Source organism: Ursus arctos, unplaced genomic scaffold (genome assembly GCF_023065955.2).
Source record: "Ursus arctos isolate Adak ecotype North America unplaced genomic scaffold, UrsArc2.0 scaffold_15, whole genome shotgun sequence".
NCBI lineage: Eukaryota > Metazoa > Chordata > Mammalia > Carnivora > Ursidae > Ursus > Ursus arctos.
In genome coordinates, this window is record NW_026622819.1 from 416,272 (window position 1) to 429,845 (window position 13,574).

Consider the following 13,574-nt stretch of genomic DNA (forward strand, 5'->3'; position numbering starts at 1 on the left):
CTAAAGTCCTGTCTTTTCATATACATATTAAGTATGATGTGTTTTAATGTCTAGCATGTAGTAAGTGCCAAATGTTTTTTGAACTAATGATATTGAGTCTGTTGTCCCTTATAAAAATACATTTATTTTTCCAGTGACTGGGAGAATTTTCACTCCACGTTACTTCAAGAACAAATATCCAAGGTGAATATTCAAATAATGACAAAAGACCCAAGTGGCGCACGTCGTCCTTGGCGGTTCTTGCTCTGATTGTGTGATGGTCGCCCCTGTGCCCTTGGCCATTGGTCACACTTGCTTCGGAGATGCCTGCGGTAACGCGGCTGAAGCGCTGGCTGCCTCGTGAGTGCCCGATGTCAGCATGTTCCGTGTAACGGGGACATGTGATTTCGAAGGCAGCACATTGGCCAGGATGTGGTGGGGGTGGGGGCACAGCAGAGGACCACGTCCTGGTGGCTCGGTGACACCCAGGGGAGGGTCGTCTCCAGGTCACTTGGTGCCAAGTGCCCATTGGGGAAAATGGGTTTACCAGGACCGGCAGCCTGCAGCCCGTACCAGAAACAGGTCATGCTGGACCACTGCAGACTCACTCAGTCCTGGGGTGGTTCTTCATGACAACACTTGCCGTTCAGTGGAAAGAGCATCTTCCAAGGCAGGAAGTTGCTCTCAAGTTTTAGTCATAGGGTTTCCAGAGCCTGGCGGGAAAGGGGCTCCTGACCACATTTGTTTAACTGGTGTAGGCGCTCTGCCAGTGTACAGTCTAAACTGCTGTGACCCCAAACCACGGAGCTAGTAGGCATGGACACTAATTTGTGTCCAGAGGAAGTCTTCCAGGGAAGGTGGGCCACATGGGGGCTCCTGGCTGCTCCGCCCTCCCTCCTGTCTGTGGCACGCCTCTGCTAGGGATATTTTAGCTACTAAAAGATGTGTCTGTGGGGCGCCTGAGCGGCTCTGTCCGCTGAGCATCGGACTCTTGGTTTCAGCTCAGGTCATGATCTCAGGGTCCTGGGGTTGAGTCCTGGCTCTGCGCTCAGCAGGGACTCTGCTTAGAATTCTCTCTCTCCCTCTGCCCCCCCCCACCACATGCTTGTGCCCTCTCTTTCTAAAAAAAAAAGATGTGTCACACAAGAGGGGGCAGGATCCACCTGGACATTGAAGGGGCAGGTGCACTTCTACCACCCCCATCAGCCTCATCTTGGCCTTCAGAGACCATCCTCGCCCACTCAGGCTCTGGACCCTGATGTCCCCGCCCACCTCTTTGCAGCCCTGGGCCCACCCTCCCACCCCCGGTGTCTCAGGTGTTTCCTCCTTCCACTGGAGGCTGGGTGGGCGCTGATCTGCCCTTTCTGGGCGTCTGCCCCTGTTTGCAGTGATGAGTCTGAGTAGGTGAGCGGGTGATGGTGCCCACCTGTCTATGCCTGGGAAGAACCAGGTCTCAGGGCTCGGGGGTGCCCGCGGTCACGTCCCAACGACCTCCTTGCACCAGCCAGAAGGGGCTGCCTCTGACGCACGCATGCACACACGCGTGTGCATGCACTGATGTTTAGTGCCAGAGCAATGTCTGCCTGCAGCAAACTGCCCCTTAAATTCTCGATACGATTTCTCACTTATAAATTTTCCACCCAAAGTGCCTCAAAACATTTTTAATAGACTTGATCGTGCAGGCGTGACAGGGTCTGTGACGGAGCCCCTGCCCAGCACATCCAGGGAGCGCTGTAAGGCACGTTGTTCTGTGATCAGGGTTACACAAAATTTGACTTAAGATTACATTCACAAAATTAACATACACAATTTTCACCACTCCTAACAACACACATTTCGGGTCTCAGTGAGATTCTTTAAATCTCCTTTCACGACAGAAGATCACTGGTACACAGTAGAGAAGCACTGTAACAAAATTATTTTCCAGAAAATACACAAGTGAGAACTAGCAACTCCTACATTTGTGTTCTTTACAGTCTACCATAAAGTAGGCCAAAATTCAGTATTAAATAAATAGGGATTCTTTTATAATAAAAAATTTTACAGCAGTTTTCCTAAGGAAATACATTCATAAGACTTTGTTTACATTCTGTTTTGCAACGACAAGAAGAGCTAGGATTCTCATTTATGAAATGTATCCACAGCGCTAGGGTGTGTAAGACTGTCCGCAGAGGAAACACCAGAGTTCTCTCGTGAGCACTGCAATGTGGGGTTCTGCCAGGGGGCTTTCCCACCTGGAACTTCAGTTCCGTTAGGGCTGTACTTGGCCCTGGGCCATTCCGCCAACTGCTTGTCCGCTACAGAAAACACCAGCCAAGAACTGAGCCATGAGACAGCTGTCAAACAGAGGCATCACCCGCCGGTTTGCTATTTCTGGGGTTGACGGAGGTGCCCCTGAGCCGCTTTCCCCGACTCAGCCTCTAGCTCCGCAGCTGGGAATCGGATCCGGGTCCAGCGGTCCAGGTGAGTTGTTAAGGCAGCTGGAGATGCCGGACCAGCTGGGCTGCGGGCCCTGGGGAGCCTGATGCGGACGAACCCCACAGGGAGTGGGCAGGGCGCGGGCCCTCCTGGACATGCGCTTGCTGCAGCTCAGCGGCCAGGCTGGCCTGGGAGCCTCTGTTGGGCTCGCTAACCGGCAGGTTTTGTTGCACAGATAATGGCTGGATTCTGTGCTCACAGAGTTGGTCAAAATGGTGGCATGGCGTGGAGAACAACTACGGCAAACCAAACACCACCCCTGTACGTGTGATTTCGGTAACGGGCAGGTCTGCTGCTATCAGGGTCAAGAGCTGAGCAGATATCACAGTGACTATTCCTTGTTTTTCTCAACAGCAAAGGTGTGAACAGCAGATTGCACAGACTCTTCCCACCAGGGGCTCAACGCTATTAAAACACTACAAAGTGCTATCAGGCCTTGCCAGTGATGGCTGTGAGAAGTTGCACCATCAGAACTCGGTCACAGCCCAGCACAATCAGTTTCCTTTCCTGAGCAGAGCTGAGCTGGGCCTCTTCAGAAAAGCTTCTGGGAGTGTCCGTCCTAAGGCCCACATCCCTCTGATCTTTACCACCTCTTTCCCACAGAAAACCCTGTCTGAGGAACAGGCCAGGGCAGATGAGGGCCTCTTCCCTGGATCACTGTGGCAGCCTCCTCACCACCCAGGACAGCCAGACAGTGGTCTCCCTCCAGAGAATGGGGGGCAAAAGGTGCAGCTCTGTCCAAGGCCATGTTCCTGAGACCCTGGAGGGGGTGAGGAGGGTTCTGTGCTACATTCTCAGGCCCAGAGGTCCTGTGAGGTCTGAGCCCTGCTCCAAGTCCCTTGGCTCTCCATGAAACAGCAGCTCCCCCCGCCCCGCCCTGGCCCCATTAACCTGCTTGCCAAGTGAAGGCCCACTCTACTCAGTTGGAGCCGTGTAGACCTGCCCAGATGGCCAGTGCAACCTCTGACACAGCCCGGGCCATCTCTCAGTGTCAGGTGGGACAGCAAAGGCCAGAGACCAGGTGTTTGGGGGTGGGGGACACCTGGAACCCAGAGGCTGCCACATTGACGCCTGGGCCAGAGCCAGACCAGTGCTGGGCTCTGCAAGTCACAACACAAAAAGGATAAACAAACAGATGTTTCTGCAATTGTACCTACAGTCCCTAAGGTGACAGGTAAGTGTCCGTTAAGACATCACACGGGGCCAACCCCTCGGCCTACACATTGCTCCTGGAATCAGCGCTCCTGCCTCCTGGGGGTGAGAGCCCTGCCTGGGCCTGGGACCACGGGCTGGCATCCCGTCTGTGTCCCTGGCAGTGAGGATGAGAGAGCGGACATGCGTGGCGAGAACTCGAACACAGAGCCCACTTCTGGGGACACGAAGTCAGGGGTGACGGTGCAAGTACCGGCCGGGTTCCAAACCTGGGCACGTGTCCGGAAGGACCCACGGCCCGGCAGCTGGAAGAGGCTCTGCCACGGTCCACTTCCGAGCCCGCAGTGGCCTGTCCGCAGGGGCTCCAAGAAATTCCAGGAGTCAGGCCCCTGGGACGGATCCTAAACCTGCGAGTCCGGCCGGCTGCGCGAGGCCTGCACCGACCCCGGGGCCAGGCCGTCACAGCGGCGTCTCCTCCTGCTCCAGCGCGTGCGGCGGCGCGTGGCACGAGGGCGGCAGGGACGCGAGCTTGAACAGCGCGGGGCGGCGGCGCGCGCGGGGTCGCTGGAAAGAGCGCCGGCTGTGCACGCGGCGCGCCGCCGCCGACCGCGCATGCGCACCCGGGAGCCCGCGGCGCTCGGGCCCGGCGCCCGGCTCGCGGTCGGGCGGTGCAGTGGGCGGGGCCTCGGCGGGCGAGGCCTCGGTGGGCGGGCCCTCGGCGGGCGGGGCCGGGCTCAGGGCGCGCGGGCGCGGGGAGCGCGCGGGGAGCGGGGGCTTCTCGGCGGCGGGAGGGGACGAGCGTCCGGTCAGCGGCACGTCGGAGCCCGTGTCACCTGCGGGAGAAGACGGCGTGAGCGCAGAGGGCACCTAGCGGGGGCCCTGGGGGGGGGGCGGGGGAGCCCGGGAGGGGGCGCTCGTCAGGTTCCCGGCCCAGTGCCCGACTGCCGGGCCTTCAGCACAAACTGCACGAAGTCAAGACTCCCCGGGTTGACCAGAACCCGGAGCATGCCTGCGGGCAGGGGGCATAGCCAACCTTCTAAGTTGACCGCTGGCGCCCCCACCTCTGGAGGCTGCCACCGCCCCTCTGCAGGTAGGGAATTATAGGAACACTCCAGGCCGTGGGACCTTCCCTCTAATCTTCCAGGGTGGCCTTGCAGCCTGGAGGGTCCCCAGCGCACCCAGCCTGCGCCCCACCCCCACTACGGGGTGTGTCGTGGGGCACTCTGAGGCCATCCCCTGGCCGTGCGGCGAGCACGGGCCTCTGCAGCCCCTTGACCAGCACCTCTGCTCCAGCATGGTGCTCAGTATCATGCCTGCCCCATACAGCCACCCTGCCCAGGAATGGTCCCGGCCACATGGCCTCTGTGGGACACGCAGTGCCCTGCTCTAGGACAAGCAGGGTTCAAGGAAGAGACAGGGGACGGTTATAGAGTTCAGAGGCAGAAGCCAGGAAGAGGCAGAGGAGCAGCGGAAGCACCAGACCGAGGCCCTGCCCACGCGGTGTTTCCCACGAGCTCACTTCTAGTCCCCAGAACATCCCGAGAAAGCCCAGCATATGCGTAAAGAAAATGCTGCACGGGCACCAGACTTGCTAGAACACCCCTCTGTGAAGGCATGGACCGCCTCTCCCCAGCTGGACAAGGAGGTCCTGCTTCTGTTGAAATGAGTGGGAAAGCATCCTGCCCGAGAGCCCCCTCCTGTGCTGGGGGAAAGTTTTGCTTCCTGTTTCCTCCCAAGTGCCCACCAGACACCCAAGGGAAATGTGAAATGAGCCCAAAACCTTGCACAAAGGGGTGAACCCTCTTCCCTGTGGAAGGTAAAGGGGGGACAGCACCTTCTTGGGCCCCAGCAAGAAGGCCCTGAAGCACCTGCAGAATAGGTGCCTCACCCCCTGCCCCCTCCCCTCCCAGCCCTGTCTTACCCCCTCACCCCCCCCCCCCAACCCCTGCCATCTCTGGCCTCCTCTCCTGAGAGAGGTGCTGGGCTGGCTGGCTGGCTGGTGGCCTGCCCCTCTGCTTCCCTGTACCCTTTCCCCGAGCTCCTCTCTGTATGAGGCTGAAAGGGACCCAATGCTCTTCTCCTGGACTCAGTTCTGTCACATGGACTTTTCCCAAAGCCCCGGAGCCTTTAGGGGAGAAAAACAGATGTTCCCTACCCACGCAGCCCCCACCCAGCCCTGTGCTCAGCTCCCTCTGAGCTCAAGACTTAGATTCATGGGCTGAGCACGTGGGTTAAAGAAATCCTCAAACGGCTCTGGATCCTGACATCTCAGCTGGAGAAGCTGAGACTCACACGGGTCTCCTAAGAAACGTGCAGCTGGAAAAGAGGCTTAGAAGGAGGAACAGTTGCTGGAGAGAGTCTGCAGAAGTTCAGGTCCAGAGGCAGAGAGGCAGCTGGCTAGGGGAGAGGAGCTAGGAGAGAGCAGGTGTCAGGTGGTGGGCGGGGTCAGGAGTTACATGTGCGTGGACTCAGGGAGGGTTGTGTGGAGCTGTTCCTCGGGGCCATCAGCCTGCAGAAAGGAGTCCACGGACTTGTTGCTGAGGCGGAAGGGCGCCAGGCGGCGGAAGTTGCCCGGAGAGCAGGGGATCTGCACACGGGCCCTCTGGGAGGGCACCACCGTCTCCCCAGGGGACAGCCAGGGTGGCACCCTGGAGAGGATGCTCAGGTCCTCATCCGGGGAGAACACGGGGTTGTCAATTCCTAGGAGAAAGGGCAGCGGCTGGTCAGATTCCCAGGTGAGCCTGGGACAGCAGGGAGGGAGGGTGCGGCCCTGGGGGTCAGACACCAGCTCGTCCCGCAGCCGACACCTGGAAGGTCACCTGGGAGGTCTTTGGGGTTCCATGTTTTGCACTCTATTCTGTCTCTCCATACGCAGCAGGCAGGGCACATGACCTCTCCCTTCTCTGGAGCAGAGACCCCCACCCCCAACTCACACCCCACGTGGACCCAGCACTAGGCCTCCCGGGTCCTGCAGTCCCCATCAACGACCAATGACCATGTTCACGTCTGGGGCCCAAGGAGGGCCGGCCCCACCTCTCACCTGAGGGGGAGTCTGTCGCCGTGGTGTCTTGCGTGATGTTTGCCAGGAACTCGATCCCCCCACCCATTTCAGCATCGTAGTCTGGGGCCTCCTCTGGGTCTGAGAGTTCCAAATCTGGTGGCAAGGGAGGGCAGCATGAGGGAAGTGGGTAAGCACACAGACACCCCGTGTAGTGCCCTTGACTGACACCCTTGGCTGGCTCGCAGAGCACCCCCAGGGTGGTCATCACGCCACCCCATCAGGGCAGCTTGCTGGGAGGCAGTGCCCGGATGGCCATGCCAGCACAGGGCTGGGCAAAGCAAACCCATGCCAGGAGGGTTTCCCTCCTACCCAGGAGCCACGGTGACTGTCCAGCCCTCCTGCCCCTGCTCTGCCTCCTCAGCCAGCCTGGCCTTCTGGAGGCAGGAGCACCCTGGACAACAGGGTCTGCTCAGAGGGGACACTCCTCTTGTAGCTAAAACATGAGTGGGGACTGGGACAGGGGATGTAGGGCCCACCTCCAGGGCATTGCCCACCCGAGTGGCTGAGCCCAAGGTGGGACCAGTAGGACCCCGCGGAGGGTCCTGGCTGCCAAGGGGAAGGGTCTCTCTCTCTCTGGCAGGATAGCGCTCTGCACCCCTCCTGCCCCATCGCATGTGTCTCTGGGTCCTGCTGGCAAGCATCCCGCCAGCCCCCTCGCCCCCCGTATTACCTTTCTCCTTAATGGTGAAATTGGGCATGGGGTTCTCCATGGGCAGTTTCCCGTTGGGAATGCTGCTGTTTCTCTGAGGAACAAAAGAAACTGTTAACAGGTGAGGGCACAGCTACACCTGGACCCCGACTGCCCCAACAGTTCCCAGAGGAGCCCCTGCTGGTGCTGCCTGGAGCCCTCCAGGGCCCCTCCTGCTCTGTAAGGGGGCTACAGGTGCAGAGTGCCTGCCCAGTCCTGTCCCTGGGGGGTGCCCTGGTGTGACCCCAACCCCCAGGGAACCCCACGGTCCCTCTGCCAATGACCCCGTGCCCACTGCCCTCACCCGCTTCTGGGCCCGTTCCCGCTTGTAGAGCTTTGCCGCCTTCTTATTCTGGTTGATCCCCAGCTTGGCCGACTTGAAGGACTCCAGGCGCTTCCGCATGGTCCTGTGGAAGATCTCCTTGTCCTGCTTCTCGTCTTCGTTCGGGGTTAGCTCATGCCGACTGTAGAGGTGCTTGTACTGGGAGAGAGGCAGCCGGGACGGTCACGTGGGACACCACGCAGGGCTGGGTGCCGGGGCTGCCCCAAACCTCACGGCCCCACGAGCGCCCCCAGCCAGACAGACCCGGGGTGAGAGAGCCCAGGGACCCGGCCGGGAGGCTGAGCCCCTGCCTCCCACCAGCCCTTGCAGCCAGAGCGTCATCCGCCCTCAGTGCAGGACGCTGTCCCAGGCGGAGGGGGAACCAGGGCCGGTACCCCGCCCGGCTCCGCACGCCCACCTCCTGCCGAGGCTTGTACAGGTACTGCTGCAGGGTGTGGTGAGTGACCATGTCCTCTGTGTCACGGATGCTTCTCCTCCTCTGCTCCAGGGACTGCATGTCCAGGCACACCGCGCTGACGTTCTCCCTCCTGCATGGGGGCCGTGGTGATTGCCCGCCCTGCCTGCCCTTGCCCCTTAGCCTGGGCACCCCCAGCGTCCTGGGGGGCTAGTCCTGGGACTGACTTCCCATGAGGCCTCCCCCCGGCACACACAGTGCTCCCTGCCCTCCTCACTCGTGCCCCTCAAGCCTGCACCTGCACGCCAGCCAGCCGAGCCCAGCCGTGCCGCGCTACAGGGGCAGGAGGGCCCTGCTCGCACCGCCTTCTCTCGGTGTCCGGTCAGGCCAGACACTAGCATTACTGCAGGTGCCTTTGTGCCCGTGGGCGCGCCCTCCTTGGGGGCCAATCTGGGGGCCTCTACTCCAGCCATTTATGACTCACAGTCGCCCACTGGCCGGTGTCTGTCCAGAGGGGCCCTGCTGCCTATGACCAGGAGGGCCTGGGGAGTGCAGGTCAGGTGAGACCCCTGCCCACAGCAGCCTCCGGGGTCATGGTGGGAGGGGCCCCGGCCAGGGTGGCCTCTTCTGGTGGAAGCCCATGTGGACAGGGGCACGTACAGGAGGTAGGAGACAGAGGCCTCCACGGTTGAGGGCCGCGGAGTGCTGAAGTCCACGTTGACCATGTTGTCGGTGCTGGGGGAACGGATGAAGGCCAGGGACCCACGGCGCTCTCCCTGTGGGGAGGAGACAGCCTGTGTCAGCCACACCGTGGAGTGCCTTGAAGCCAGGAGACCAGCAGCCCCTGGAGAGCTGAGGCCACAGGTAAGGCCTCGCGGAGCGGTTGGTGGCTGGTGGGTTGAAGAGGAAAGCGAAGACAGAACCATGGGTCCTTTAACCCAGCCCCTCAGTGGGCACGGGACATCAGGAAGCATTGCAGCTCCCCAGAGGACTGGGGAGGTGTCCCCTGTCCCCACTGGGGACTCCCAACCATCTGCCCTCAGTTGCCCTAAGAAGGGAACCCCCAGGCCTCTGTCCAGAACTGAATCATATTCAGATCGTGTAGAGCCCAGCCTGACATGAATGAAAGTTGAAAACAGCCACTCTCCTTGGGTGGGAGTGTGGGGCCGAGTGCCAAGGGGGCCGCTGGAGGAGAAGTGGGGACTCCTCAGGTGAGGGCATGAGGCTGTGAGGGCACTAGGGTCAGGGCCCCACGTGGCGGTGCAGGAGACCCAGAGGCACAGCCCAGGAGGACGCACCACCCAGCTGCGGTCTGAGTGGGCAGAGCCAGTCCTCACCGGGGAGGAGTCCACGTCATGGGCCAGGGGCACTCAGTGTGGTGGGCATCGGGGGCCCCGCCAGCAGCCTGCATCTCCCACGTGGGGGCTAGGGGCGCCGGAGTGTCCAGGGGAGACAGGACAGGATAGAGGGACATACCGAACACACTGTCCCAGCACACACCATCAGGACAGCCCCTCCTGCCCACCCATCCAGGCTCGAAGGACATGAAGGCCTTCGCAGTCCCAGAGGGCAGAGATTTGAGCACTGAACTTTCCCAGCCCAGGGCCAGAGGTGCAGACAGCAGGTGACCTTGTCCCTCCCAGTGCCTGGAGCTGGTGGGCTGGGGTTTCAGGGGAGCAGCGTTGGCACGACATTAGCTCAGTAGATGGTGTAGGGGCCCTTCTCTTTACTTATCTCCCTGTGACCCTGCGTCCCTCTGTCTTGGAGTGACCCCTGGTTGTGTTGGGTCATCAGGCTGTACGTTTGGTGTGGACAAGCCCACTAGAAACAGGAATCACTTTCCCCTCTGAAGGAAAAGTTGCTCCCAGGGCTCTGGCTACGCCCTCTGGATGAGGTCCATGGGATTGGCTGAGATGGACGTGCAGATCCCTAGCTCGCCAGGCTCTGCATAGGCCTGAGCTCGTGAGGCGCCAGGTGACCTCCGGGGCCAGGGGCCACGTGTGGGGATACGCATGGGGCAAAGGCAGCTGGCCGATAGAGGCAAAGGCCAAGTGATTGTCACACGTGTGCACTGCCTGGAGGCATGTGGCCACTGGGGAGGGGCCAGCCAGACTGCGTGTCCAGGAGGAGTGGGGTTTGACCTGCAACCTGCGACGAGTGGCTGTGCCGGGCATGCGGCACCAGAGACAGCAAGATCCGGAGAGTCACCATGCAGCCCGTGTGGCAGGGCTAGTCCCTCATCCTTCCACACGCTCCCCGAGCCCACTCAGTGACCCCGCACTGGATGCACCGGCCGCTAGTCGGTGGGGAGCCCCATCAGCCCCACAGACACGGGGGTGGATTCATTACCTACCATACTGTGGATGCAGGAGAGCCCTGTTCACCTGCAGGGACCTTAGAACCACAGGTGTGTCCCCTGTTGACCCCACAGGAGGCAAGACATCCTTGCTGCTTTCCCCTCTGTGTGCGTGGTTGTACGTGTGCAGACATGCATGAACATATGTGTACACATGCATGTTGGGGCATGATTCCATCATGCCCTGGCTGGTCTTTGATCTCAGACCCAGCAGACCACAGAGCGTCCTACAGAAGGCCGTGGGGGAGGGTGCTGTGCCTCTGCTCCCACAGCCACTCTCGAGGTGTCGGAGGACCCAGGAGCTTCTTGTCGTGAACTTGTCGGCAGCCCCAGCATGGTGCCACCTGGGCCTCGGGGTGTGGGGGCCTTCCCTCCCTGGCCCACTGCCCGAGACCCCAGTGGCTGTCCACGTCCCGTGGCTGGGTGTTTCAGCCCCCAACTCCAACAAGAGAACAGACGGAATGTTCTGGTACCTCAGCCACATAGCTGATGGCGTCTTTCAAGTTGAGTTCATGGAAAACATTCAGAATCCGATCTCGTGACTTCTGAGCTGACCTTCTCATAAGGATTTTGCTGAGGAATTTCCTATCAAAGTTGGACCACCTAGGGGGTCAAACCAACACGATGTCAACCGATGGACGGGGACCCTGGCAGCATGGGGGGCCGTGCCGTAGGGGTCCCCCTCCCACTGCCCAGACTTGCAGTGGACATGGTCTCCCAGGAACTGAGACACAGGAGACGCCCTCTCTCCCCCAACCCTGAGTTTTACTTACTGTAAGAAGCACCAAGGCGAGATTTGGAATAAAAGGAATGGCTCTCAGGGTGCTATTTCCCATCCGTGCTCTGTCCCTACCTTTCTATCTGAAGGCACATGTCATTACAATGTATGTCAAATGCGGGATTCTGTCTTCTCATTTAATACAGTAAGGCCAAGTTTTCCAAGCGGCTGCCTAACTCTGGAAAGGGTGGGGCCGGATGGGGGCGGGGCCCTGGGGCCTCGGCTGCAGTGAAGGGGCACATTGTACCTGCAGAGGGATTGGCTGGGGGAGGAGGAACCCCTGAGCTCCCACACTAGGACAGAACCAGGCTGGCCCAAAGGAGGCTTTAAATCCATCCAGTTAGAATACAGGCGAGCACTCCGGCTCGGAAGGGGAGGGGGCTGGGCGAGCATTGAAGAGGAACACCTAGCCGAGGCCCAGGGGGCCATGAGCTGGACAGACACGGTGAGCAAGGGAGAAGAGTGGGCTCCAGTGGGAGGAGGGGGTTTGGGGAGTCCTAGGGGAGGGAGTCCCAGGGGAAGGAGGGGCTCCAGCAGGAGGGGCCCCTCGGAGAGAGGGGTCCCAGAGGCAGAGGGACTCCAGGGGGTTCCCCGGGAGAGGAGGGGGTTCAGGGGAACAGGAGTCCCAGGGGGTGGGGGTCTCAGACAGTCGGGCAAGCAACCTTCCGGCCCCTTCACAGGCAGCGTTCTTCAGTTACCTGCACTTTGTGAGGTTGGCTTATGGGGAATATCAGTGGCTCTTTCTACCCTGGGGGTCCTCCCCTTAGAGGTGGGGGGGGAGGCCGACAGTGGAAACAAAGATGCCTCCAAATTTCGCCATTTCAGCCCAGCCACGGGCATCTGCAGCCACTTACTTGTCTCTGAGGTAATTGTGTCCAATTTGCCCTGATATGTCCTCAATGGCTGAGAGAATGTGGTCGAAAGCCTTTTGCAGGAAAGAGAAGCGGATTAGCAACACTTGGGGGTTTGCAACTGCCGGGCCCTGTCCCGCCCCCCCCCCACCCCTCCCCCGCCCCCCCACCCCAGGCGGCCCCCGCCCCCCCCACCCCAGGCGGCCCCTACCCGGCCATGCAGCTTCTCATTGAGTTTGGGGTCCCGATGCTCACTCCTTTTCACCTTCAGCCACTGCACCAGGGGCTTGATGGTCAGGCCCTGGAGGACGGGTATTGACCCTGGTGGCAGGCAGGCTCCACCCCAGGGCCCACCCTGGCCCACTGAGCCCCCAGGGCGTGAATCCACGACACCCTCAGGTGCACAGGGACCTGACCCTGCTCTGACGGCCCCCCAGTTGGCTCCTTAGATTTTCCGAAAGCAAGGGGGAAGTGGGACACTTTCCCGGGCGTGTCTGGTCAACGAAATATTAACTGGGGCTTTGTCAGCCAGCAGCGGCACGGGAAGGACATTTTTAGGCCAAATCGTGCTGCGTCCCCTGTGGGGCCACATGAAAACCTAAAAAACGGCTCCTAGTTACTAAAATAGTAAAAACCAATTAGGGCCTGGAGGCTGGCGAGGCTCGTCACAGCGCCGGGCTGGCATGGTGAGGTCGGGAGGACGGGCAGGGCGCGCGCTCAACCCTACCTGGAAGATGACCGTGAAGAAGACCACGATGATGGTTGTGCTGACGAACAGGTCCCTCTCCTTCACCTTCTTCTCGTCGAGAAGGACGACCAGAGCGAAGGCCACGGCCCCGCGCAGGCCACCGTACGACATGACCACCTGGTCTATGATCTCCAGCTGCACCATCCGGTACCGGTTCAGGACCCAGGTCTGCAGGACAACACCTGCGGGCCGGCCTGCGCTGAGCTCCCACACGTCAGGAGCGCCGCCCCACCCCTTCCCGGCAGCCACCACACTGGGGGGAGCAACATTTGGGAATTCCCTCCTTGGACAGTGACAGTGAGGGCGACGGGTTCTGTTCTGAGCGATGGCTCACAAAAACGCCACCGGAGCTCTGCTCTCCCCACACCCTCCTGTCTACACCAACGCTCTCTCTTGGCCACGGGTCAAACCTGCCCCTGTGACCCACATGGCAGTGGAGGCCTTGTGTCCTAGGACCCCTGACACTGCCTCAGTCTGGCAGCCCCTCCCTGGAGCCCCCAGTCCCCACTGAGCACAGGCAGAACGGGTGGTGGTCCCAGCCTGGCCTGCACCCCAAGGACGGGCAACAAGGGTCACAGCGGGCAGCAGGGCTCCTGCCTCACATGAGCCTCCATCTGCTTCCTCAGCGACTGTATCCACAGTGAGTCCAGGGGAACCAAATGGGTTCCTCTACGTTCTAGAACCTTCTACCCTGCCCCCCAGCTGTGCTCTCTCCATCTCAAGGTGACAAGGCTGTGAAGAAAGCC

The 13,574-nt window shown here is 60.5% G+C and overlaps 1 protein-coding gene across 2 annotated transcripts in view; it reads right to left on the minus strand.

The window, feature by feature from the left end:
* Nucleotides 1-4,340: 4,340 nt before the first annotated feature.
* Nucleotides 4,341-13,574, minus strand: part of SLC9A3 (solute carrier family 9 member A3) — a 44,224-nt gene continuing 34,990 nt past the window's right edge. Inside the window, exons 7-17 of one of the 2 annotated variants that reach the window (XM_057312142.1) lie at nt 12,808-13,010; nt 12,292-12,381; nt 12,084-12,154; nt 10,925-11,054; nt 8,756-8,871; nt 8,099-8,228; nt 7,663-7,839; nt 7,341-7,413; nt 6,650-6,763; nt 6,066-6,309; nt 4,341-4,442 (exon numbers count right to left, since the gene is read on the minus strand). In XM_057312142.1, the coding sequence (XP_057168125.1) occupies nt 4,439-4,442; nt 6,066-6,309; nt 6,650-6,763; nt 7,341-7,413; nt 7,663-7,839; nt 8,099-8,228; nt 8,756-8,871; nt 10,925-11,054; nt 12,084-12,154; nt 12,292-12,381; nt 12,808-13,010 (1,352 nt within the window). In that variant the 3' untranslated portion in view covers nt 4,341-4,438. Of the gene's footprint in view, nt 4,443-6,061; nt 6,310-6,649; nt 6,764-7,340; nt 7,414-7,662; nt 7,840-8,098; nt 8,229-8,755; nt 8,872-10,924; nt 11,055-12,083; nt 12,155-12,291; nt 12,382-12,807; nt 13,011-13,574 lie in introns of those variants that run through there. The other variant, XM_026506623.3, reaches the window with a different exon arrangement.